The 26,438-nt window shown below is 39.9% G+C and overlaps 1 protein-coding gene across 1 annotated transcript; it reads left to right on the forward strand.

Moving 5' to 3' along the window:
* The first annotated feature begins 350 nt into the window (after positions 1-350).
* tmem185 (transmembrane protein 185) lies at positions 351-26,438 on the forward strand. Its single transcript, XM_004079935.5, has 7 exons — positions 351-591; positions 1,683-1,859; positions 6,705-6,912; positions 16,698-16,781; positions 16,926-17,102; positions 25,147-25,270; positions 25,435-26,438. Exons 1-7 carry the CDS (start codon positions 554-556, stop codon positions 25,683-25,685), a joined length of 1,059 nt encoding a protein of 352 aa, XP_004079983.2. The 5' UTR covers positions 351-553; the 3' UTR covers positions 25,686-26,438.

Below are 26,438 nucleotides of genomic sequence, written 5' to 3' on the forward strand. Positions count from 1 at the left end.
TAGTATAAAGTATGCAGACGTTAGGATTGCAGAAAGTTTGAAGATGCAGAAGAGCTTTCCCAATGTATTTCTATGGCAAAATTTGCAGCAACTTTTTTGATATTCAGAAAATCCACAAATTGTAGAAGAAATTGTAGAAGAGTGCAATAATGTCCTTAACTTGAACAACATTTCTGATACTTGAATGGGAGAAATCGGATGAAGTATGTGGAAGATCTGCTCCGGGGAAAAACATACGGAAGAAAATATAGGAGCAATAGTTTGATTGCATTACATAATCAGACAGAAGTTACAGTAATTACGGTTCTGTCAGGGGAATGTTCATCCGGGACGGTAGATGGCACCAGTAAGCTACAGTGACTGATTACAAGTAGTAGAAGAAGTGACGTCAAGGCCTTCGGATCGTAGGAAAAAACAAAGATATTTTATGAGCCGGAGTCATAAAAATCAACAATTACAAATTTTACAATGTTTTCCAGTCAGAATAGGAGGTGAAGTAACTTCAATCACCGAAGAATCCAATGTTAGCTAGCCAGCCATCTTCACTTCCGTCATGAATTTAAGAGGACTATTTCAGGACTTCAATCCGAGGTAATGTTAGCTCCACTGAATTGCTAACTCATAACTTTTAGGTTGAATGAAAACGTTAATTGTTTGCCCTAATGATAAAATTAAAAAAATAACCCAGCGTGGAGTTTTGGTCTGACCGCCCTTGTCCATGAAAACCTGCAGTGTAGCTTTAGAAGATTATTTATTGCTAACGCAGGCCGGGCTAGCACGCGCTACGTCAAGAATACTCCCAACAAAGTACCATTTAATGGGAAATAAACTTTTATGTACGTCGAGTATGAACCATTACACTGAAGCTAGCAATGCACGCATTTCCACGTATCAAATGAATGTCCGTTTAAATGTTTTGTCTTAAAAGAGAAATAATATTAATCTATGACAGCAAAGTGTGGAAGTACTAGAGTCGTTCATTGGTTCAAGTCGCAATTCTCTTAGGAATTTAATTGAAATACAACAAGCTTTATTAGAAGGTAAATGACTCATCATTGAGTTTTATAATTCACAAATTAATGCATACCGAGGATAATTGTCAATTGAATTACCATTTAAAACGTGTTCGTTCAAAATCCGGTGGCAGATTAGTCAGTATATATTAAAATGTTCAGAAATAGAATATTTTTAAAATAGAATACAGTTTTGCATTTTAATTAATGAATAATTAAGCCCTACATGTGTGCATGTAGGAGTTTGGTATTTTATTTTATTTTATTTTATTGTTACCCTCCAAACTTGTATTCACTTAAACCCTTGTGCTATCCTTTGGGGTCCAGATGACCTGATCCTTACATTGAGGTGTTCTCCCTACCATGACAAAGGTGGATAAAGGTGAAGAGGATTTAATGTAATCTATGGACACCAGTGAAGAAGATCACATATCATTGAAGAAAAAATGTTTAGCGCACTGTCTTGTTACACTCCCCATGTTAAAGTGCCTAGGATACCACAAGGGTTACGTTTGTTGTTCAATAAGCAACAAATGTATTTTTTTAGCTCTTATTTAGAGAAATACAATTGACTTTGATTCAACTTTTGTGTTAAGTTTGCTAATTTAGCTCCATAATTGTTTATTTTTATTTTTATTGTGCCTCATGTGTTTCCTTTCTTTGTTACAGTAAATTCCTGATCTACTCTTGCCTGCTGCTTTTCTCCGTGTTGCTGTCCTTGAGGCTGGATCACGTCATCCAGTGGAGCTACTGGGCTGTGTTTACACCAATATGGTTGTGGAAGCTGTTGGTGATCGTCGGAGCCTCTGTAGGCACTGGAGTGTGGGCCCACAACCCTAAGTACAGGTAGTCTTACATATACTGACATCCGCACTGAATTAGGAGCTTTTTTTTTTCAACTTTTCTTGTTAATAGAAAATAAAAATTAGATCTTTCTCCTATCATCTTTTGATCTATTGTAAAAGCCTCCCCAGTGGTCTTTTAATTCTGACTATGCAGTTTTCAACCAAATTCATTTTTAAATGTTGTTTTCCCTGACATAGTGATTACTGCAGAACAACAATAGATTATTAGAAATTCACCTCTGGGTTCTGGGTGGGACCTTTGGCAAAAAACAACCCTAACCCTCCTTCCCCTTTACCCTTACCCGTTGCTAAGAGATTGGAGCAGGTTGCTTTTGGCCTGCCCAGATTATTTTTGCTGTCACAAATAATCTCTTTTCAAACTGCATTTTTATTGTCTGCTTCTGATTCACTGCGATTTAAATGAAGAACTACTCAGAAATGATATTTTAAGCTTAATGTCCTTAATATATGTCCTCCATCATGAGAAAACGGCCTTAAGAACATGTTGAAAACATGGTTTTTACAGACATGAGTAAAGTTTAAAAATTTAGGTTTCATTTTCTTTCATCTTTCATCACCATCACCAAGTATGAATGAGGAGTGAATGAATAATGGACACACTGTAAGTACTTTGAGTGTCTGGAAAAGCGCAGATAAATCTAATCCATTATTATTATTAATATTTCTTTACCTCAGTGGAAGTGGTGTTAGAAAAAATCGTTTCGGCAATATAACGCAATGAATGAATGAATATTACAACGCAGTATTCTTTATTAACAAATAAGTGCGGTGATGAGGTGATGTGGTTATCGTCAAACCGCCACTTGTATCAATTCGAAATGCTCTCAGGACGATATTTATTTAATTATTTCTGAGTGGCCTTCAGTGTCTGACTCTTGTTTTCCACTTCACCCTCCGACCGCTAGTTGGTAGCAGAGCACACAAAGCCTCTTTGAGCAGCTCTACTCTGCACGAAACAACAGGAAGACCTTGGGCAGAGGCAGCTTTTTTAGTTTTTCAATTCAATTTTATTTATACAGCCCAAATTCACAGCAACAGCCATCTCAGTGGGCTTCATACCGGTAATTGTAAGGTAAACATACAATCAAAAAGGATCATAAATCCATAGAATTCTATAGGATAATACTAAAACTTTAACTAAACAGACTAAAAGAAACTGGCATCCCTGGCCTTAGACCCCCCTTCCCGGTAAGGAAAAACTCCCTAAAAAAACAGATGAGACATGAACTACTTAGTTTTTACTTGGGATGGGTACCCAAGTAAAAACGAAGTAGTAAACTCTGTGCCATGTTGCTGCCAGTAACGTATAAAAATGCGGCTGCACAGCGGCTAATAGGCTAATGTACTTAGCATCAACCAAAATGCTATCAGCAAAGTGGGCCAAAGTTCTGCAGAACCTCCCAGCAATGGAGTCTAGTTCAGTGACCTGATTGATCAGTGATTTGTACAACGCTCTGAAAACAGGCCAACATCGTGGCAATCAGCGTTAGTTTACTTCCGCGTGAGAAAGCGTGGCTGCAGTGGTACAGTGCAGATATGTAAACAAAGCATCTTTGTCACATTAAAGGAATTTTCCTTCATCCTGTCATGCTGCCTTATCATCAAACTTCATCATTTCTGGAAAGAATTTTTTTTCTTTTTATCCCCTTTATTTTTGAAGCACCATTCAGGCTCCTGAACTGTTCAAAAGTACTGGAGAAGCTACATTAAGCAATATTGAAAATAAAAAGCGCTTTATTTACCCAATTATACTTTTACAACCTTATTGGTTAAGACACATTTATTCCATTTTTTTTTTCTTTAATATACTAAAATAAATTTTGTGGTGGAAATCAGACAATGCTGACTGTTCCCTTTTCTATATTTGAAAGTACCAAAATAAAAGCACCACAAATTCGCCTGGGTAAAAGCAACTTATATATGAGATACAGTTGCAGTGCTTAACATTGTGATCATTACATAAACTGAATTTGACAATTTTATTACAATGAAAGACGTATTGAAATTCAGCTAGATTTTTCTAAGTTGCATTTTTTTCTTAAAAGAGAAAAAATGTGCTCCGGTACAATATCGAGATATGTATCCTATCGTGGGGCGCCTATCGGGATACATATTGTATCGCCAGACTCCTGCCAATACACACCCCTACTCAGTGGTAAACAAATCTTAAAAAGTAGACACATTAAATACATTTAATAGGTCTATGTCAGGGGTCGGCAACCCAAAATGTTGAAAGAGTCAAATTGGACGAAAAAAGCAAATATGTCTGGAGCCGCAAAATATTAAAAGCCCCATTTTAGCCTTATAATGAAGGCAACACATGCAATATGTATTTATATTAGCTTTATTAGCCTACTATCAAAAGGACTAAGTTGCTACAAATACACAATGAGCATTAACGATTAAATGTTTATCTGCCCTGCAGTGCATTCCGCGGAGAACGACGCGTCACATGACTGCTCTGTTGTGCAAGTTTAACTTCATTACAATATCAATGAATTATGTTTCATTGCTTTGATAAAATTAAAGAAATGTAATAAAGAAATCCAATTTTTGATGTCTTTTTTATTTTGAGGATTCGAACACAAAACAATAAAATGGAACGTGCATGCCCCATGACAGTCAGCTTGCGCTCGAATGACAAAACAGCTTCAACCATTTGTGACGCCTGGAGACTTTCATTCAGCTTGTTTAGGTGGCTTGTCACAGTTATAGCCCCTAAAAAGCGCAGTTTATCTTGCCACTCAGGATGTTCCAGTTGCGGGTAGTTCAGGTCTTTGCTTTTCAGAAATGTTTTCACGTGTTCTAAACAGACGACAAAGTGACGCAAAACGTCATCCCTGGACAGCCATCAGACTTTTTTGTGTAGCAGGAGATCAGAATATTCGCTTTCAACTTCATCAAGCAATGCACGGAACAGACGGTGTTTCGATTTACATCAGTCACCTGCCTAGCAGTCCGCTAAAAGTAAAAAAAAAAAAAAAGGCCCTGCTAGTAGAAATGTTTGTTGCAGGCTGTGATGCAAATCTTCGTTGACAAAAATGTCGAAATTTGATATTGCAGTGGTGGTCATGTGCATTTTAGGTCTGTTAGCAGCAGGGGATTGTTGGACGTGGTCTCCTGATCTAATTAGGGCTCAGCATGAGCGTTTCTGTTTGCCCACGTTTCTTTTCATATGGCAGTTTTGTTGTTCCACCTTAGTTTATTCTTCCTATATGTTGTTTCTTTATGTTGCACCATGAGTGTGGGACGGGGGAGGTTGATGACCACTGAGCAATGTTCAATGTGGTGTGTGTTAAGGTTGTGCCGATGATACCATCGTCCATCGTGATGGTTGACTGACATCCCGATGGAGAGACACCATCGTGATGCCACGCTGCGAGTCGACCCCATAAGCCGCAGTTACATGTGCAAAATATCTTGATGGGATCAATGGTCGGATTAGAATCCAACCGTGTAGATGGGCCCAGAAAAACGTTTTCAGATTATAAAAAACATTCACATGGGTCACACTTTCGGTCGGAATAAATCATTCGCACATGCTTAGTAGTGTTGTTAAAAACCGGAAGCGAAACTTAGATCCACCGAGGGGCTACATACATAGATACGTCAGCTCGGTATTATACAAGATGATCTCCTAAATGTGCTTTTATTAATGTTACGGTTATTATGAAGCGCCTGTTCGCGCATCATTTTAATCCGTGTGGTCAGTGCTTTTTCTGTTGAAAAACGGAGCCGGAAGCCAGGATTAGCAGTATGCTACCACGGGCTAACAACATTAGCATGAACATAAATCCATGCGTGAAACGCTGCAATCTGCATCTTGGCTGAATGTAAATGTGTGAATAACATCAGCCTTTATTTTGTCGGGACACGACTGGAAACACAAATCCACGTGATTGTTTGAATGGTTTCTAAGGACTGAGCGGCCTTTCTGCTCGAAGCTTACACACTGCGTTAGCTAGCGCTCCGAGCTCTGCCCCGACGCACACTTTTACCGGGAGACCCGGTTCTCCTAAATTCCGGTTGCTCATTCACGTAGAGCTGCGGGACGGATCACAGTCCTAAGTCTCCCACACGTTACAAAGCATCCTTACTTCCCCTAAAACACAAAACTGTAAGTCCGTCTGCTCTGCTAGAGACACGGTCTCTCGCTCCACCGGTCTAATCAAACGCAGGAGCGGACCACTTCTCTTCTATTTTGTTTATTTGATTTTTTTAAAAGTCACTTCCCTCAGTTTAGACTGGATCATCGCGGATGATTCATTAATTGGGAAATAAAATAAATAAAGTAAAGTAAAATGACGAATAGCAATTATATAAGAATGAAAAATTAAAAATAGCCCCCCCCCCCCGACGATATCATCGTCCATCCCGATGGTTGACTGCAAACATCGTCAACTCCCAATTTAGGGGACATCGCCCAACCCTAGTGTGTGTTCAAAATGAATGGGCTTGTTATGCCGGGAAGGAGAATGCGCTCTCCGCTTCTCTTACTGCCTCCTCCTATCTGAGACTGTTCTGAGTCGTGCGGTGAATGGGACACAGACAGTGCTCCAGCGCAGCCAGTTGATTGACAGCTCAACTTGATGACAGTTTGGCTCTCGTTTTGCCCGCTGCAAGTGACGTACCAGCTGGGCGTTACAATATTTATTCTACTCATACATACAGCATTGTATGTATGAGTAGAATAAATCCTTCTACCCGGTCTATGTTGTTAGTTATATTTAAGCTCAATATGAAATAAAAAGTCTTGAAATTTGTCTCAAAAATGTGTTTTTGTAGACATTGGAGTGATAATTTTTTTCGTCTTCTCTCTCATCAGGGCTGAAGGGGAGACATGTGTGGAGTTCAAGGCAATGCTGATAGCAGTTGGGCTCCATGTCTTGCTGCTGATGTTTGAAGTGTTGGTGTGTGATCGCATTGCCAGAGGAAACTATTTCTGGCTGCTGGTCTTCATGCCTCTCTTCTTTGTTTCGCCGGTTTCTGTCGCAGCGTGTGTTTGGGGATTTAGACATGATCGCTCCCTTGAAGTAAGAAAGCTAACCCATCCATTATCCAGTTTCATTACCTGCTACATCCCTTTCGGGGTCACTGGGTTGCCGGAGTCACTCCTGGCTACTGTTGGGCGAAGGCGGAGTACATCCTAGACAGGTCGCCAGTCTATCGCAGGGCACACAAGCACTCCGAGGGACACTTTAGAGTAACCAATAAACTTATGAAAAATGTTTTTGGACTCTGGAGTCCCAAGAGAAAACCCCAAACATGTAAACTCCACTCTTATTAAGAAAGGACCCAGGGCCTTCATGCTGTGAGGCAAGAGAGCCAACCACTGCTCCGCTGTGCAGCCCAAGAAAGCTGACATTTATTAAATCACAAACTACAAAAACAGGGCTCGACATAGCCATTTGTCCGCTGGCCCGGTCCTGTTTTTCGAGCAGTGCGGACCACAAGACTTTACTTTTCACTTGTCCGCTCGGGCCACTAAAATATCTAACGGTTTATATATTCTTCACCTTTTTCAATAAAGTAAATTTTGCGAAAACGTGTAGATTTACCTCGTCTTCATAATGTAGTTTTTCTGCTAGTCCTGTGTTCAGACTTCAAGGGGTTTCTATGGGAAACCTTTGATCACTTCTCCTTCTCTCCCGCCTGCGGGCGCGCGGCTTTCACTGCCGAGCACCACGCGGCACGCGCTCACTACTTTTTTTTTTCAAACTTTATTGAATGTAACAATTCAATACAAAACAATGTTAAACAGCAACAACGAAGGCACAAGCCAGTGGGTTATTATTACATTTGATTATAAATCCGACACCGTCACTGAAGAGAGACTGAAGCATGTCAGAGATGTGGAAGACATGGCAGGAATAGATAGGAATATGTTAGATGGAGTAGTGGGTATAATTAGTAGTATGGACAGCAAGATATTTAATGAATGCATTGAAGATGAAACTGTATCCACTAAGCTTTAAGCTGAATGTCAAAGAATCAAAGGCAACTCCAAATACCTGAATCTCAGACTCAAATGCAGTAGAATGTTAAACTACCGTAATTTCCGGACTACAAGCTGCTACTTTTTTCCTGCGCTTACAGTCCTGCGGCTTATTCAGTGAAGCGGCTAATTATTGGATTTTATTGGTGGCCGCCGTGTACATATTTTTGGACACAGTGAATGGTTTGAATTCTCTAACATCAAACACAAGTCATTTGTTTTTCAACACACCTCTAAGCAGCCAAACAGCATGGACCTCACTTCAGGTCTTAGACACTTCAGTCATGGTTCAACAAAACGAAACACGCATGTCCAGCCGCATCCCAGAATCCTTTGGTGCCATTAGACCCAACGTGCACGTGATCGCCGCTACAATATGATGAAGCTTTCAAGATAAAAGCAATAGTTAAAAGCAGCGTGAAAAAATCACCAACGGGTTTGGAAAAGCCGGTCAGCTGCGTGACGGAGAGAACAGCGCATGCTCAGGAGTGCATTTACCTCTGAGTCATAGTGACTCGGCTGGCTGCACGTAAATATGTGGCAATAATATCAGCCTTTATTTTGTCGGGACACGACTGGAAACACAAATTGACGTGGTCGTGTTAACGGTTTCTAAGGACTAAGCAGAGATTTGCATTGAAACGCTCACAGCCTCCGTGTGAGCTGGAGACTGCGTGTCGTGTGAGCTGCGGGGCCGATGGCAGTCTGAAGGCTCCCACACGTAACAACGCACCCGCCCCTCATACACAAAACGTACAGTATTAAGTCCGATTGCTCTGCACAGACACGATTTGCTCCGTCCACCGGCGCAATGGGGACGAAGCGCTCCTCCCTGTAGCCGCGCTGGCCAGAGCTGTCGGAGTAGATAGGAAGGGGAGACAAGGAGCGCGCGGGGGCGCGGAGGCGTCGAGCCATTCCGCAGGCTGCAGCCAGGGCTTACTCGAGGCGTCCGCGGAGTAAGTGTTTGTTGTGGAAGGAAACTTCTGACCCACGCGCCGCGAGGAGGCGCGCGTATCGCGCTGAGGCGCGCGCTTTTCAGTCGTCGCTGCTTTATTTTACTAGCGTGTTTTTTAACCAGCCCTGTTACTCCCATAACGCTGCCGCGACACAAGCGGAAGGAGAGCTTTACCCGTTCACCCCTCCATGCACTGCTGCTCATTCTTAAACACGTACAACAGAATGGCGAGCCGGGCGTTGGCCCCGCCTTTAGCCCCTAAGACTCATGGGAAATGGGGGATCGGGGATGTAAATTTCCTCATCATAACTGAGGGATGTAATGTTGATTATATGGTTACTGTTTGTAATTTTATGTGTGATACCTAGATTGTCAATAAGTTAAAAAAAAATAAAAAAAAATAAAAACCATAACTGAGGAACTTGTGAACAGAATAGAGGTGCATACTGTTTGGCAGATGCAGATAGAATCAAAGACATGAGCCTGAGGCAAAAATGACTCCACCCACTGTGTGTTACTAAATCACACTTACACTCTGAGTCAGGAAGTGATCCGTCAGGATGACAATGTTGCCTAATTTATGCGGCTTGTACCCCGGCGCGGCTTGTGTATGTATAAAAGTAGTTAAACACGTGAAAATGGGTGGGTTCGGCTAATAATCGGGTGCGCTTTGTAGTCCGGAATTTACGGTACTTAATTTTGTTTTTCTTTACAACACTGTAAGCAGTAAGTATTTCTAGTTAGCTGAATGATCTCAGTTAGACCTGCACAATATGAGGAAAACTCGCGATATGCGATATCAGAGATTAAAATTGCGATAACGATATAATTTGCGGTATATAAACAAACAGCAAAATAACCAAATAACCATTCCCAGTTTAAAAATTATACTCCAAATGACCCACGTTGACATAGGTTACAAACATCTAACATAACAGGGCTCCATCTGATTGGTCAACAATGTGAAGGCGTCCATCCGATTGGTCAAATGCATTAAGGGATTTATTTGATTCGTTAAATGGTTCAAGCTGCCATTAGATTGTTTTAACACATTTAAGGTTTATGATTTATTGCGATATTTGCCGTTAGAAGCACCATGAAAACTTCTGAACTAGTGTTACCTACTACACTGCAGTGCTCTCTTCAAAACATCTGAAACAGACTAGAGCAGATTTAAATTTGATATGGTCTATTTTCAGTCATTGAAAAGTGTAGAAATAAGTGATGTCACCAGAATGCACCAAATTGCACCATATTAAAAGTTTCCGGGGGGGCATGCCCCCGGACCCCCCTAAAGTTGCAAGCACCTGCGGAGCGGCGGGTCCCGCTATGCGCGGTGTCGGGCCAGTAACTTTCAGGCAGGGCCAGTAAGTTTCAAAAACTACTGGCCCTGTGGGCCAGTGCAAATTTCTGGGCTATGTCAACCCCTGAAAAACTGAAACACATTTTGAAATAACAATCTGACAGTAACTTTTTAGGGTAAAGAAATCAATTGCATGCCCCACCAAAAACAGCCTTGATGCCTTTCATTAGAAGCAGTCAAACAATAAGGCAGGCTGTTATTTTTTTACCATTTGCAGTTTGTAAATGAATGCTGCGGGTTTGTCATGTCACTTCTGTTGATATGCATATTTATTAATTTTCTTTGCAATTAATAAGCCAGAAATACTGCTCTCACAAGTTGTTTATTAGGGCCCGAGCACGAAGTGCAAGGACCCTATTGTTTTTCTAATGTTTAATATTATTAGGGCCTGAGCACATAGTGCAAGGACCCTATTGTGTTTGTAAGGTTCATTATTATTATTTTATTTGTGACAAAAGAGTCGCCTTTTTTAGGCCTTTAACATACCTGAAAACTCACCAAATTTCGCACATGCATCAGGAGTAGACCTGCAGGTAGACCTTTTATGGTACACCGGCATGGGTGCAGAAAAATGGCTCGATAGCTCCACCTACAAAATTTGTTTTTGCGAGCCCCACCATATGCTTTAACGCAGTGGTCCCCAACCACCGGGCCGCGGGACACTTGGCACCGGGCCGGGCCGCGGGAAATTTTGGCACCGGGACGCACAGAAAGAAAAAATAATTTCCATTTTATTGTTTTTTTCGAAAAAACGTTTTATTTTGAAAATTGACCGGATTCTCTCTGTTACGTCCGTCACACTTAACGCACGTCAAAGTCGCGACACCAAACATCACATGATACACCCCGCTAAAATTAAACCCAAACAACCAAAATGAGCAAAAAACAATTTTCTTTAGAAAGTTGCTTTGACAAGAGACAAGGGGAAACGGTCCAATGAAGGGACAGAAGAGGAACCTGCACCCGCTAAAAAAGGGAAATCTGCCTTTAACAGGCAGCGGTAAACGTGCCTTGCGTTATCGATTAATCTAGCACTTAATCGATAGATTAATCGAATAATCGGATAAAACGATTTCTGTGTGTTTTTGAACAACCAAAGCAAATAATGCATAACAAAAATGATGTGGCTGTAAAATGAACAAGCATTTGGCTTTTATTTCTCAACAGAGGTATTTATTTCCAAGTCCAAAAGTTTGGCTCCAAAAGTTAAGTGCCAAGTTGGCATTGCCAACAATTATAGAACAATGTACAGTTAATTGAACTTACTGTAACATGTATAATATTTATTGTAAAACTAATATGAATATAAACTTAGTTTTTTGTCTTCTTAATACACATTACAAAATAAGGATTGCACCTTCTGCAAATTTAGTTTAGTTAAATTTGAGAGAACAAAAAATGAATATAAAATATCAAGCCAAACAGGTACACAATGTATAAAATGTAAATAAAACAATATGCAAGTGAGTTATAAAGCCATCTCATACGTGAATTTTTCCTTTAATATGTTATAATATAACCACTAGGTGGAGCTCTAAGCATAATCTATTCTGGTAGTTTTACGCTGAAGAAGAGCTGTAACGTGACTTGCTGTTGAACACGCAGTAAATGCTGACGCACTTTTTGTTACGTGCGTTTTAACTGAAAAATGAGTACTCCGAGTCTTTATTAAAAACCAACAGGCTGGGGAGTTACATTTTTTGTTGTTGTCTGTAACTATTTGGCAGACGTGACATACAAACAAGGTCTCGCAAAGACTGCAATACAATATTTGTTCCTCCATCACGTCCCGGTGTATACAGTGAATGCATGCTAAAATTATTGTTGCGTGGCTACATAAAAGTTTAAGCATATGTGATGCATTGCTGCAATTGGTCTGACGTGTGCGTGCGTGTGTTTGTGTGTGTGTGAAGGAGTTCCTCTCTTGCAATTGAACGTGATAGTTACGTTTACTACTTTAAAACGTCATCAAAGTTAAATTTCATATCTAGTCAAACCGCATCACGACATCACTACATCACTACAAATGCAGTATGGGATTAAAATCAGCGAACATCAATAGGCTTAGACTACGTTAATTTACCTTGTTTCAGCGATGCTTGGTGAAAACAGCATAGAGTGGATGTCTTCTGTTCAGATGCTGAATCATGGAAGATGTGCTGTTGTGGTATGCCAGCTCTATTTTGCAGTAGAGACACTGCACCTTGTTCTCTTCTTTATTAAGTGAGTAATGATCCCACGCTTTAGACAATTTCTGCCGTTTATGTATAGATCTATTCTCCGCCATCGCGCCAACTAAATTCAAAAGGTCCGTGTGAATAAACAGTCCGTGTGATACAATCAAATCCCTGCGCCGTGCGTATAGTGCGCGTCATAGGAATTTAACGAGGCTTCGAGGCAGAGTTTTTGCCTCGAGGAATTTTTGTAATCGAGTAACTCGAGGAATCGTTTCAGCCCTAGACCTATCCTTTCTTTGAGCTCCAGCCGACGTGCATGAAATTAAAACTGGCGATACTTAGAAGAGTCTTCGCTCATAATCTACAGTTTCAATGGTGTACACCTGACGGAGCCTGCGTAAGCCACTGCCAAACAGGAAGTGGTCGATTGCACGTACTCGTATAATACAAATTCATAAAAAATCAGCGTTTGTCTCAAGAAGCTGAGATTTAAGAATTAGATGCCTCTTACAAACTCCACCTTTGATACGTATCACTATAGGGTCTACGAGAAACTTCATCCCTCAATTTTGCTGAAAGTAATTTTGGACTAATCAAACATTTTTATCATAAATTCTGTTTAAGTTAGCAACCCCAAACTGCACACAGCAATAGGTTTTTATGTGCTACTGCTTCCTAAATATTTTCAGAATTTTAAAAGTTTCAAAAATCTCTTTATGGCAAAACTACAACACCTATTTATTTCATAACTTATCATTCATAAACACCAAACTTAAAGAAAATTTAAGAATCTGTGTCTTTGTGCTTCTATTTTTCTTTCAGAATTTTAAGTCAAACAGATGAATTTCCATCGCAAAATCTGTGCTTTTTCCGTCTGGACTCCAAAAAGAATTTTCTTTATCATAACTTATCTTTCAGCCACCTACACCAAACTTAATAGACATATAGCTGTACGTGTCCAAATTGTCCCTGAATATCTTCAGAATTTTAAAATGAACTGGTGAATATTAACAAATTCTTACATGCAACAGCCTCTTGACGTCAGGCCTGCTGAAAGGGATCAGATTTCACCACTCCTCCCCCCTGCAGGGTGTTAATTAGCAAACAGTGAAAGGCACAGATAAGAAAAGTTAGAATTTGGCCACAAAAAGCCAGTTCAGCACTGAAAAATTGCTTTTTTATTTTTTTTGTATGTCTTCTATGCATCTTTAGTACTAATCATTGATTTTTATTCAATATTTTCAGGCACTTCAAAACTTTACAGACAAGAGAACCTAACTTATTGACCACATGCATTAAAACATTACAAACATCTCAGCTTCAAGATTACAAACCAATTAAAAACAATGTCTACATTTTTTCTAAATATAAAAATTATAATTCTAAACTATCACTTTTCAATATTCTCTCGCTCACACACTCTGACACAGTGAGAACCACCAGACACACAGGAGCCATGCTCTACAGCAGTGTTTTTCAACCTTTTTCACGACGTTGAGAGGAGATAGTCGTGCGCCCAGACGCTCACTGTCACTTTAACCAAATGCATCATGGGAGATGTAGTTCGATAATCTGCCGAACGCAGAGAGACTAGCGTCTCTGAGCTTCATTGTTTTGTTCACTTGTTCCACGGTCCGACACCGGATTCTGTGGAAAGCTACACCGCTAAAGACGAGCTTTAGCTGGTATTTTTCTTAGAACTGAACGACTTTTTCAGTAGAATTCAGAACAAGGAAGTGAAAACTTTAACCACTTCTGATTGGTCAGACTGATGACATGTGATTAAGATCCCAAGAATGATTGGTGGAGACAGTTAAAGGGGCGGAACCTTTCCTAACACAGCTGAAGCTGCGGCTAAATTGCGGTACCGTCATCCTTTTTAAAATGTACTTAATAGAATCAAATAAACACAAAGAAATAAGTATTTCACGATATTTCATATTCCCAATTTCTTGGTGTTTTATCAGGGCCTGTAGGGATGAACAAAGAACTGAAATCCTGGAGATAGAAAATGTTGTTAAATCAGTTAATGAGGGCAATTTCCCACGGCACACTAGTGTGTCGCGGCACACTGGTTGAAAAACACTGCTCTACAGTATGTAAAAACACTTTTGGTATCACAAAAACCGAACAGCTGAAACTTCTTTGTCCACCTTTTCCTGAATATTTTTATTTTCAAACAAATCTTCTTAACAACCATATTCTTTACAATCAGAAACTACAATTTTGAATGGATATAGAATTTTAAATAATATATCAAACAGAACATATGAATATGCTCAAACAACAACCGACCTCACTACACTCCTACAGTTGTAACATAAGATTATAAGTATCTCTTAAGACCTAATCCCTGTCTGCTCTTCCTTTTTTGTAATCAATGCTGCAACTTCTTTTCCTATCTATACATCGAATGAAATTAAACTACAACACCAACAAAAACTACTGATGACAAATGTCTCTAAAAATATGTGTATATATGTAGCACCTTTAAACACCAAAGAAATAACTAATGCTTCCCAATAAAAGCTTAAAAAATGAAACACAAAATGTAAAACCCAATTAGAAAATGCATTTTAAAAAGATATGTTTTCAGCAGCTTTTTAAAAGAAATCACCAAGTCTACACTTCTGAGGGTGAAACAAAGAACTCCAGAACAATGGAGCCAATTCTACAAAGTCTCTGTCACCTTATTTTTTAAATAAGTTTTCTGAACATCCACCATACGTTGATCATATGTACTCAGGGACCTGCTAAAAGTGGACAATTGCAAAAGGTCTTTTATATAGATACCTGCTTGGTTGTTTGGAGCTCTAAATATTAAAACAATGCTTTTATAACACTTACACAAAGATGGAGTACCATATTAACTGGATTAGTAACAGGGTGGCATGTTTAGGTTAAATTTGGTTAAAAACTTGCATCATTAGACAACATGACTCTGTTTTGCCCTAAACATGAAAACATACAGTTGCAATAATCAAAATAACATGAAATGAAGCATAGATAAGCACCTTCATCTCAATACACAACCAAATTAAACTCATTTTGACTATATATTTTTTAATGATATTAACAAGAACAAACAAGTAGCTGATCAGCACAGACTTTCAGTCAGGACGGAGACACTCTATCAGGTCCTGGAGCCTTCCTGATCTTCTGCTTCTAAAACTAACCGCATCTCGTTCAGAGATCTTTGGGGCAGGTGTATGTGTGTGTGTGTGTGTGTGTGTGGGGGGGGGGGGGGGGGGGGGTGGGATTGCAGGTAAATCCTGTGTGATGGAAATAGTGGCTTAAGAGAGAGGGCGTTTGATCATGCCTACAGCGCCCCCTTTTGGAGAAAATAGGAATTCACCCAAATACTTAGAAATTGTGTAGGAAAATGACGAACTTCTGTGAACACTGTTTGAAGCATTTTGCAGATGCTTGTTTCGGAAGATGAGGTTGCGGTCGTGAAGCCATGACTTGGAAGCGGGTGGTTGCGACGACGCAAAACGGTTCAAGCGGGACGTTGCTCGCAGGGCGGTTGCCCATGCTAGGCGGTCGCACGTGTTAGGCGGTCGCACGTGCTCGGGCCCGCTAAATGCTACTTGTAGCTTAATTCATTTTTTGTTTTTTTTAGCTGGGATTTCTTTATTTGAATTGCAGGGTTTAGTATGATGAGACACGAAGGGTTGACAAATATACAATCTGACTGAGGATCTCAGTTTGCTTTTAATTTATTTACACCTTACTATTCATTATAGACTGTTGCTAGGCCAGACAAGTTCTACCTAGGATATTCTTTTTATGGATCTTTAAATACATTTAACTATTCAAAATTTTCTGTGTGGAGTTTGAATGTTCTCCCCGTGCACGCGTGGGTTCTCTCCGGGATCTCCGGCTTCCTCCCACCGTCCAAAAACATGCTTCACAGGTTGATTGGCAACTCTAAATTGACCATAGGTATGACTGAGAGAGTGAATGGATGTGTTATTGTGGATATTCTACCCTGCGACAGACTGGCGACCTGTTTAGGTCATCCGCTGCCTTCGCCCACAAGTGGCCAGGATAGGCTCCGGCAGCCCCGTGACCCCGAAAGGGAAAAACGGTATAGAAAATGAATGAATGAATGAATATTCAAAAGTTATGATAAACTAAATCATGTTTTCCAAGTAATGCCACAAGTACGGCAAAAACTCAAAAAACATGGAACTTTAAAGACTGAACGTGATTTAATGTGCATTTGTTTTGTAGAAAATGTTTCTATAAGCCTATAAACCATGGTGTGTGTCCTTTTGTAGCAGTAAGTTCTTGCAATGACTCCTCGTTATCTCCTTTCTCCTCAGCTGGAGGTGTTGTGTTCTGTGAATATACTGCAGTTCATCTTCATTGCTCTCAGGTTGGACGATATTATCAAGTGGCCCTGGCTGGTGAGGCTCACAAATGACAATACTAGACAAATTCACAACCTTTTTTTTATGTTCATGGTAAATATAAAAGGCATACACTTGTAAACTTTGTTTTTTCATCAATGTTGCATGATGTTCCTTCTAGTAACATTTTGTTCTCCTCAGGTTGTGTGCGTCCCACTGTGGATCCTAATGTCCTTCCTCTGCCTTGTTGTCCTCTATTACATCATCTGGTCAGTCCTCTTCCTCCGCTCCATTGACATCATTGCTGAGCAGAGGCGGACTCACATCACCATGGCAATCAGCTGGATGACCATTGTCGTCCCACTTCTCACGTTTGAGGTTTGAGTTGTGTTTTAAACATTGTAGACACCTTTAACTCTTTTTTTTTTAATTGCTGGAAGTGAGACATGACTCAGGACTTCAAAAGGTTAATCCAGGAAGTTTAAACCTCTGTAAATAAAGATGAGACGGCAACCTTTTATTAAAATATGGTAATTTTGCATCGTTTAAACAAGGAAACACAAACTTTTCAATCAGCTTTTGGGTATCTCCCTTTGTGATCTATATAAAAATTAAATGCGTTATGTACATAAGTAATTTTATTGTTTTAGCAATAATGCTTTTTTATATAAAACGCTGTAAAGACTTATCTGGATAAATAGATTTGGTTACAAAACAATCCTTGGTTGTAACATGGAATATGTCCTTTGGGATGAGATCCCTATCTTTAAAGACCTACTCTGATGATGTTTTTTGTGGTATTTTAAATGTTTTTATGGCAGTTTTCTGATGATAGAGTATGTATCTATCTCTTTATCTCTATCGCTCTCTCTATCACTCTCTTAATCTCTATATCACTCTTTCTATTTATCTATCTATCTATCTCAAATTCATGTTGTATAGCACCTGATTATAAGCCACACCCATTACATTTTTTTTCAAACTTTATTTTCAAAAATTTTATGATACAAACTTAAACACATGAACCTTTACAATAACCCTCCCAAACCACCCCAAAAAAATAACAATAATGAATAAATTTAAAAGAAAATAAATAACTAATAATTAAAAAAAAAGAGGGAAAAAATGTACATCATGACAGAAATTTTCGAATGTTTTTCTCTATTTCTCCTATCTGTAGAAACACAAGTAATCAAACACTTATAGACACATACAGATGCACACACTTAAGCATACATCTGCATCTTCATAATTAAGTTATTGGGCTTAAATATGCAAAGAGGCTTAATTTTAGACTCACATTTTAACATAATTTGTATAGTAAAGGTTGTCCAAATTTCCATAAAATTTTCATAGCTGTTCTCCCTGCTGTGTCTCAGTTTTTCCAGTTGCAACACAGAGAGCATTTCTCTAATCCTATGGAGTCCTATACTGTTAATTATTAAATAAATAAACATTTAATTAAATAAATAAATATGACCTCATGCAAATACACAATCAACCAATAAATCTCTCATAAATATTTCAAAAGATCATGAAATTGTGAAAAACCTGCACATTGATTTTAAATTAGCCATTGTATTATTTAATATATTTCATTTTTCTTGAAAAACCTATTTATTATTTTAAACGGCATTTTAAAAGTTTCATTAAAATATTAATTTTATTCATGTGGAACATAATATAATTATTCTTCTATTATAATACTAAGTAACTTTGTTTTTATTTCATGTTGCTGTTTTTCAGAATGACTTATTTATTTCATGAAGAGCTTTTTCAGGAGAATGACTCTGTCTGTCAATCAGTGAAAGTGGGCGGGATCTAAACGCTCATTTGCTGATCCCTGGAAATCGACTCGTATTCCTAGATACCCGCTCTGCGGTGTGCCAGTCAGAGAGATGACATATTTCAGCGATAACTGCACAGCTTTGATGAAATTTGAAGATCAAATAGAGACAAACTATCTGTCTGCAGCAGATAATGCGACGACTTGGACGACTGTTTTTGTAGTTTGAGGGTTTGTGTGGACCAAACGAGCTCCTGTTGTCCACATCTCGAATTCCCCCGTTGAAACACTCCTCATTCTTCATTCACGCCATTCACTCAGAGCTCACCTTTGCTCTGAGGCTAACACAGCTCTGCAGTCTGCGCTCACAGATCCAGTCTGATGTCACATCGTGCCTTACACTGTGTCGGCTCGCAGGAGGCAAGCTGGCGGACCGATAGTCAGACCAGGCAGCTGTGTAAAGCGGAATAAGCCTGCTCAAGCCTCCTGAACCTTACGATATTTTTCTATTTTCATTGAGACTTTGATTATAAATCAGGTCCTCTGGTTTTTTTTTTCCCTCTCGGGGAAAATGTTGAACCTTTCCTGCAATGACGTTTCTCTTTCTGGTTGAAAAATGCAGCGGAGATCCGGGGTTTGATTTGGGGTTCACTTACCCGTTCAGACGCCTCAGAGCAGGTTAATAAAAGAACCAGTCTCTATACTAATTTGGCGGAAACCTTTTTTTATTATTACTTTTCCGGCAAACTGAGCAACACACCCTTCACTTTCGCTCACACACACACTTTTGCGCTGCGCGCTCTGATTTACACGTAATGTAAGACGTAGTTTGACTGCAGGAGGAGCTGAAGCAGAGCCTCCCTCTGGGATGATCTCATGAACTCAAACATGGAAACATTGTTATCACGTGGAACTATTCAAAATAAATAAACCTGATCTCTTAACAGCCTTCGTGTGGATTGTGCATCCATGCATTTTAAGTGAGATAAACACAGCCACAGCTCCATGTGGCTATCAGGCTAGAAATATTAGGTGGTAGTTCCTCCCACACGTGGCATGGTGCGTTCATGGAACTCCAGTTCACAGAAGCTTAGTGGAACTCAAACAGCCACCTAGCCTAACTTAGGCTACGTTCACACTGCAGGGCTTAATGCTCAATTCCGATTTTTTGAAAAAATCCAAATTGTTTGCTAGACCGTTCACATTTCCAAGTAAATCCGAACTTTTGTGATCTACAGTGTGACCGTAAAACAACCCGGAGTTCATGCGCAGAAGAGTACTCAACGTCGAATGACGTCACTCGTTGTTTGCGGAAGTAGCTTGCGTTAACATGGATGTCAACAACAGTGTTGTCAACAGCGGAGCTCTTTTTTCATTAATTTATTTTCACAAAGGAGCCAGCACAATAACAATCTTCCCATTTTTAAGAAGGCATTGGAGCCGGGATCGTCTGTAACCACTGTTGTGGAATGGGAATGTGTATGTATTGGGGCCACGCGCGCGCGCGTTTGTGTAAGGGACAGGAAAAGAGCGCGTGCAGCGGGAGAGAATGGGGGGGGGGGGGCAGTGTGGGCGCGCATTCATGTTGTGTGTTACGGAGGAAGGACAACGGTAATAAAAGAAGGTTTCCCCCAGAATAAATGCTATGGACTCATTATTAACCCATTCCGGAGAATCCTGGAGAATCTAAGGGTCAGAACAGGGAGGAGGAGGAGGAGGAGGAGGAGGATCCGCGCTTCTGACCAGGGTCAGGAAGGGGAGAAAGGAAAAAAAAAAAGTACTCGTGGGAAAATGTTCAACACCACGCTCGGCCATTTAGCTTTAAATTTTTTTCAAAAACCGTCCGGTTGAGATAAGATTCCTGGAGTTTGGCCTGAATAGTGCTGTCACCCCAAATATTAATACAATCGGGGACATCGCTTCCCTTCCACTGACGGGTCTCTGCAGCATCGTCCCCCGTGGTTCCGGTTTACGTTCTCGTTCCCGCCTATTTCAACGCAGAATGATGACGTTTGTTGCGTATTGATGACGTACGATTCGAATTTAGGTGGCCTGGCCGGTCAGACGGCGGTTGCAATTGAAAAGATCGGATACGTTTCGGAATCAGGACGGCAAACCCAAGTGGCCTGGGTCGCATTTGAAAAGATCGGATCTGTGTCATTCAGACTGTCATGAAAAGATCGGAATTGGGTCGCATAGGGGCAAAAAAATCGGAATTGGGTCGTTTCAGCCTGCAGTGTGAACGTAGCCATAGACCACTACTATATGTTCATGATAAGATGAAAACCGCCGAACCGACCACAAAATCACCCGAATTATACATACTCGCCCAAAGCCACTTTTATCCGCAAATTTAGAACCATAACTGCCCAATTTCTGGTAACACGGTGGGTGTGTTGAGGTGCATACTTCCTCTAGTGTTGAGGAGTGGGCATTGCGCCGTCACGTTTGCTGAAGCGTCTTCGATCGATGTAGTCAGGGTGCTGCTACTTATGTCTGAGTAAAGGAATAGCCAATCACAAAAGTGTCTCTGCCTTGTCTGGTTTGATTGACAGACAGAGACATTCTCCTGAAAGAGCTCTTCATGAAATAAATAAGTCATTCTGAAAAACAGCAACATGAAATAAAAACAAAGCTACTTTGGAAAATATTGATTTTGAAATCCGGGGTTCTGAAAAAAGATGTAGAATTATAATAATATTCCACATGAATAAAATGAATATTTTAAAATGCTGTTTTAAAATAATGAACAGGTTTTTAAAGCAAAATGAAATATATTGAATAGTAAAAAGGGCTAATTTAAAATCTGTGTGCAGGTTTTTCACCATTTCATGATCTTAGGGCTGCACGATATGAGGAAAACTAGCAATATGCGATATTAGAGATTAATATTGAAATAACGGTATAATTTACGGTAAATAAACAAATAACAAAATAAACACAAACATCATTACCATTTCAGGCTGCACGGTGGCGCAGTGGTTAGCGCTCTTGCCTCACAGCAAGAAGGACCTTGGTTCAAGTCCCGGCTGGGGGACCTGAACCAGAACATCAATGGGGGACCTTTCTGTGTGGAGTTTGCATGTTCTCCCCGTGCATGTGTGGGTTTTCTCCGGGATCTCCGGCTTCCTCCCACTGTCCAAAAACATGCTTCATAGGTTGATTGGCAACTCTAAATTGACCATAGGTGTGAGTGTGAGAGTGAATGGACGTGTGATTGAGGATATTCTACCCTGCGACAGACTGGCGACCAGTCCAGGGCATCCCTTGCCTACGCCCAAGTGGCCGGGATAGGCTCCGGCAACCCCGTGACCCCGAAAGGGAAAAACGGTCAAGAAGATGAATGAATGAGATGAATCATTACCATTTCATTGTAACAGTTTAAATATTATACTCCAAATGTCCCTCGTCGACATAGGAGACAAACATCTAAGATAATAGGCCTCCATCCGATTGGTCAACAACGTGAAGGCGTCCATCTGATTGGTCAAATGCATAAAGGGATTTATTTGATTCGTTAAATGCTTCAAGCTGCCATAAGGTTGTATTAACACATTTAAGGTTTACGATTTATTGAAATTTTTGCTATTTTTTGCGATATGCATATTGCAGAGCTGGATATTGCGATAACAATAAATTTGCGGTATATTGTGCAGGCCTACATGATCTTTTGATATATTTATGAGAGATTTATTGGTTGATTGTGTATTTGCATGAGATCATATTTATTTAATTAATTAAATATTTATTTATTTAATTATGAACAGTATAGGACTCCATATAATCCAGCAATTAAATGAAGAAGGTTTATCTGATTTCCACTGCAGGAGGATAGTCCTTCGGGCTATTGTTGTTGCAAAGGCAACTGCCCTCCCTTTGAATTTAGAGACATTGGTCTGGGCAAAACCCCAAAAACAGAGGGTGGAACCTTCGTCTCACAAATCAGTGAGAGGACTTTAAAAATATTTGTCCAGCAACCCCTCAGTGAGATACAGTTCCAGAACATATGTCCTAGAGAGGCTGGACTTTGTTTGCACCTGAGACATGAAGGATTGACATTGGGGTAGATCCTAGAAAGTTTTTCATTTGAATAGTGAAGGCAGTGTAACACTATAAATTGAATAAGACAGTGTCTAATACAAATAGAACCGATGTGACTCCGTTCCAAGCAGAGTTGCCAGGATGTTTCTGAAAATGTAACCTCAAGATCTTTTTCCCATGCCAGCCTGGTCTTGGTCCATGAAAGTGGTTTAATACCCTGGATCTTGTTGTAAATTTTATATATGTTGCCCTTTGTATGAAGGTTTAAAGCAAGTAAGTCGTCCATGGTGTTAATGTGGCAAGCTTCTGAGGGATCAAAGTATTTATTAACAAAACTTCTGAGTTGGAGGAATCTGAAAAAGTGAGATCTGGGAATATTGTATTTTTCATGTAGTGATTCAAAGGACATTAGATGTCTTTTGGAAAAAAGGTCTTTCAAAAATCCCAATCCCATTTTTGTGCCACATCTGGAATGCACAATCGATATGAGATGGTGGGAAAAGGAAATATTAACTATTGGAGAAAAAGAGGAACGGCAAGTTAAGCCAAAGTGCTTTCTAAACTGAAACCATATTTTTAGGGAATGTTTTAAAAATGGATTAAGAATCTGGGGATGAGAAATTATAGGAAGAGGGGAAATCACAATTGAAACCAGACCAAGTGCTGACACGCTATTCACCTCCATTTTAGCCCAGGCTGGACCCTGGCTACTACCCCATGTGGAAATTCAATATGGTATCTTACTAATGTTTGCCGCCCAGCAGTAAGATAAAAAATTAGGTAAGCCTAGACCTCCAGCTGGTCTTGGTATTTCGAGAAACATCTTTTTCATTCTTGGAACTTTTCTGCACCATATGAAAGATAAGATTATGTTATCTATTTCTCTAAACCAGTGGTTTTCAACCAGTGTGCCGCGGCACACTAGTGTGCCGTGGGAGATGGTCAGGTGTGCCGTGCGAAATTGCCCTCATTCACTGATCTAAAAACATTTCCCATCTCCAGGATTTCAGCTCTGTGTTCATCCAAACAGGCCCTGATAAAACACTGAGTAGTTATAAATATGAAAGATCATAAAACACTTTTTTCTGTATGTTTATTTGATTCTAATAAAGACATTTTGATAAGAATGACGGTACCGCAATTTAGCTGCAGCTAAAGCTGTTTGCGGAAAAGTCCCGCCCCTTTAACTGTCTCCAACAATCATTCTTGGTGGCTCAATCACACGTCTTCAGTCTGACCAATCAGAAGTGGTTAAAGTCTTCACTTCCTTGTTCCGATTCTGCTCATAAAGTCTCTCGGTTCCAACAAAAATACCAGCTAAACCTTGTCTTTAGCGGTGCAGCTTTCCACAAAATCCGGTATCAGACCGTGGAAAAAGTGAACAAAACAATGAAGCTCAGAGACGCGAGTCTGACTTGCGGCAGTTTTCACAGTACATTTCCCATAAAATGACAGCGTCTCAGCGCACAATGAGTCTCTCCTCTTAACGTCTTGAAACCACAACGAACACATCAAACAGTTTTTAAATCTTCTAACTTAACTTTTATTACAACTTTTAGAAAAAACAGCTGTAACTTCCAGCTTTTTCTGGCACAATTATCACAAAAATGCACGTGAGATTGCAGAGGGACTGTAGATCAATACAGACTATGATTTTCTCCTTTTTTTCATTTTCGGATGCTGGTGTGCCGCGGGATTTTTGTCATGGGTAAAGTGTGCCGTGGCTCAAAAAATTTTGAAAAACACTGCTCTAAACATTGTCTTTGGTAAAAAGAAAGGGATCATTTGGACAAAAATAAGAAAAACAAATACAATTTTTTAAACTGGTTATTTATGGTCATGAGCTGATTGGACCTTTGTCCCTGTCCCGTACAGATCTCACTTATAGTACGATCTTGTCAGTTTTGAACTGTCTCCTCAATTTGTCATCCATTTTCCTCTTCCGGCCACGTCCAGGGAGGTTGGCTACTGTCCCGTAGGTCTTAAACTTCTGAATAATATGTGCCACTGTCGTCACAGGAACTTCAAGCTGCTTAGAGATGGATTTATAGCGTTTCTAATGTCCTGGGACAATTCTCTCCTTCGCTTTCTGTTGTCTATGTTCAATGTGGTACACACCTTTTCACCAAACAGCAACGTGACTATTTGTCCCCTTTTAAATAGGCAGACTGACTGATTATGGATTTGAAAACAGCTGTGATGTCAATAAAGGACATATCTGAGTTCATCATGACCCCCTTGGCAATTAGTTCTCAGTCTTTTATGGAGGTACCATGAGTTTTGTCCAGCCCATTTCATTAGTTTGTTTTTTAAATAATTCTGTTAATCAACAACTCAAAAGTAATGGCTGATTTTAATTATTTAATTTTCAATAAATTTTAATTTATTATTATTTTTAAACGTTTCAAGTCATTTCAGTGAGCACTGTGGACTTTTTTTCTTTAACTGAGGGGTACAAACAATTTTGTCCACCACTGTGTGTGTGTACATATATATATGTGTGTGTGAAGAAAAAAAAGCTTAAAATTGAATTTAAATCATTGTGATTAGCAATAATAGTAAAAGTCCTGACTTATCTTTCTTTTTTCTTCTCAGATTCTTCTTGTGCACAAGCTGGATGGCCACAACAGTCTGAGCTATGTTTGTGTGTTTGTCCCTTTGTGGCTTTCTCTCCTCACTCTCATGGCCACCACCTTTGGTCAGAAAGGAGGAAACCACTGTAAGAGTGTTATACTACATCATGTTTAGAGGATTTTAGTTTGTTTTTTTCTCTGTTTTGTGCATTATTTACATTTTTATGTGCAACTTCTTTTAAAAAATACCATTCCCAACAGTGTATTTGACAGTGTTGCTTAATTCCGCTCTCATCTCATCTTCTGACAGGGTGGTTTGGCATCCGCAAAGACTTCTGCCACTTTTTGTTGGAGTTGCTTCCATTCCTGAGAGAGTATGGCAATGTCTCCTATGACTTTCAACACGGTGGAGATTCTGAGGTGGCTGAGGATCTGCCAGTACCTGAGCCCCCACCGAAGATAGCTCCCATGTTCCACAAGAAGACAGGTGTGGTGATCACACAGAGCCCCGGGAAATACTTTGTCCCGCCACCCAAACTGTGCATTGACCTGCCTGACTAACAGTAAGAGCTGAAGCAGTTGCTGGTCAGAGAACTCGGACTCCCAACTCAAAACAGCAAAATACTTTTTTTTTTTCCAACCTGCTGTCTTAAAGAATTCAATTTGCGCCCCTGCACTGAGCAGCAGCGTGACCTGCAAGAGTAAAGCTTCAGATTCATCACTTCAACGTCTCCAGCTGTTCTAAGACTCCTCCTAAAATTGTCCAACTTGTATAAAACAGATTGTTTTCACTACTTGGTGGAGTCACACTGTGTTCCTCACTCACATTTGGATCTTTTCTGAAGATGTACTCTTATACCACAGAAATATCTCAGATTCTCTTCAATCTACAGCTAAAGTCGGGGATGATCCTAACCACAAACAGCAGGCGTGACCTTGTGATGTTCTTTAGTGAAATCTCAGAATTTGTAACGGGGGACCATTGGAGAAGACTGCTTTAGTCGTGTGATTACTTTACTATTATATGTGATTTCAGTTTTGCTCCTGAAGGCAGAGAAACCATGTTTGAAGTTAAAGGAAATACTGTTTATTTTTTAAATTCCCTTGAGAGATGGCTAATATTGTGTTTATTGTAAACAGTTGTGAGCTTTCGGCAGCCTTGGTTTCTAAAGAGAAAAGGTCTTTTGTTTTTTCAAAATTAAGTACTTTTAGTCAATTTTCCTGTGCGTTTTTAGGGTAATTCTTTATTGGCAGATCTGCACCGAACGAAAGTAAAAATAAAAGAAGCACTTGATGCTTCGAAGATGCTTGGAA

This window comes from Oryzias latipes, chromosome 18 (genome assembly GCF_053564925.1).
Source record: "Oryzias latipes strain Hd-rR chromosome 18, Olatipes_Hd-rR_3.1".
NCBI lineage: Eukaryota > Metazoa > Chordata > Actinopteri > Beloniformes > Adrianichthyidae > Oryzias > Oryzias latipes.

What these genes read in the sequence shown, in the direction of transcription:
- tmem185 (XM_004079935.5), top strand. Translation starts at nt 554, where the DNA reads ATGAATTTAAGAGGACTATTTCAGGACTTCAATCCGAG. An exon ending in TTTCAGGACTTCAATCCGAG is followed by an intron (nt 592 to 1,682) that starts GTAATGTTAGCT and finishes TCTTTGTTACAG; the next exon opens with TAAATTCCTGATCTACTCTT. An exon ending in TCAGAAAGGAGGAAACCACT is followed by an intron (nt 25,271 to 25,434) that starts GTAAGAGTGTTA and finishes ATCTTCTGACAG; the next exon opens with GGTGGTTTGGCATCCGCAAA.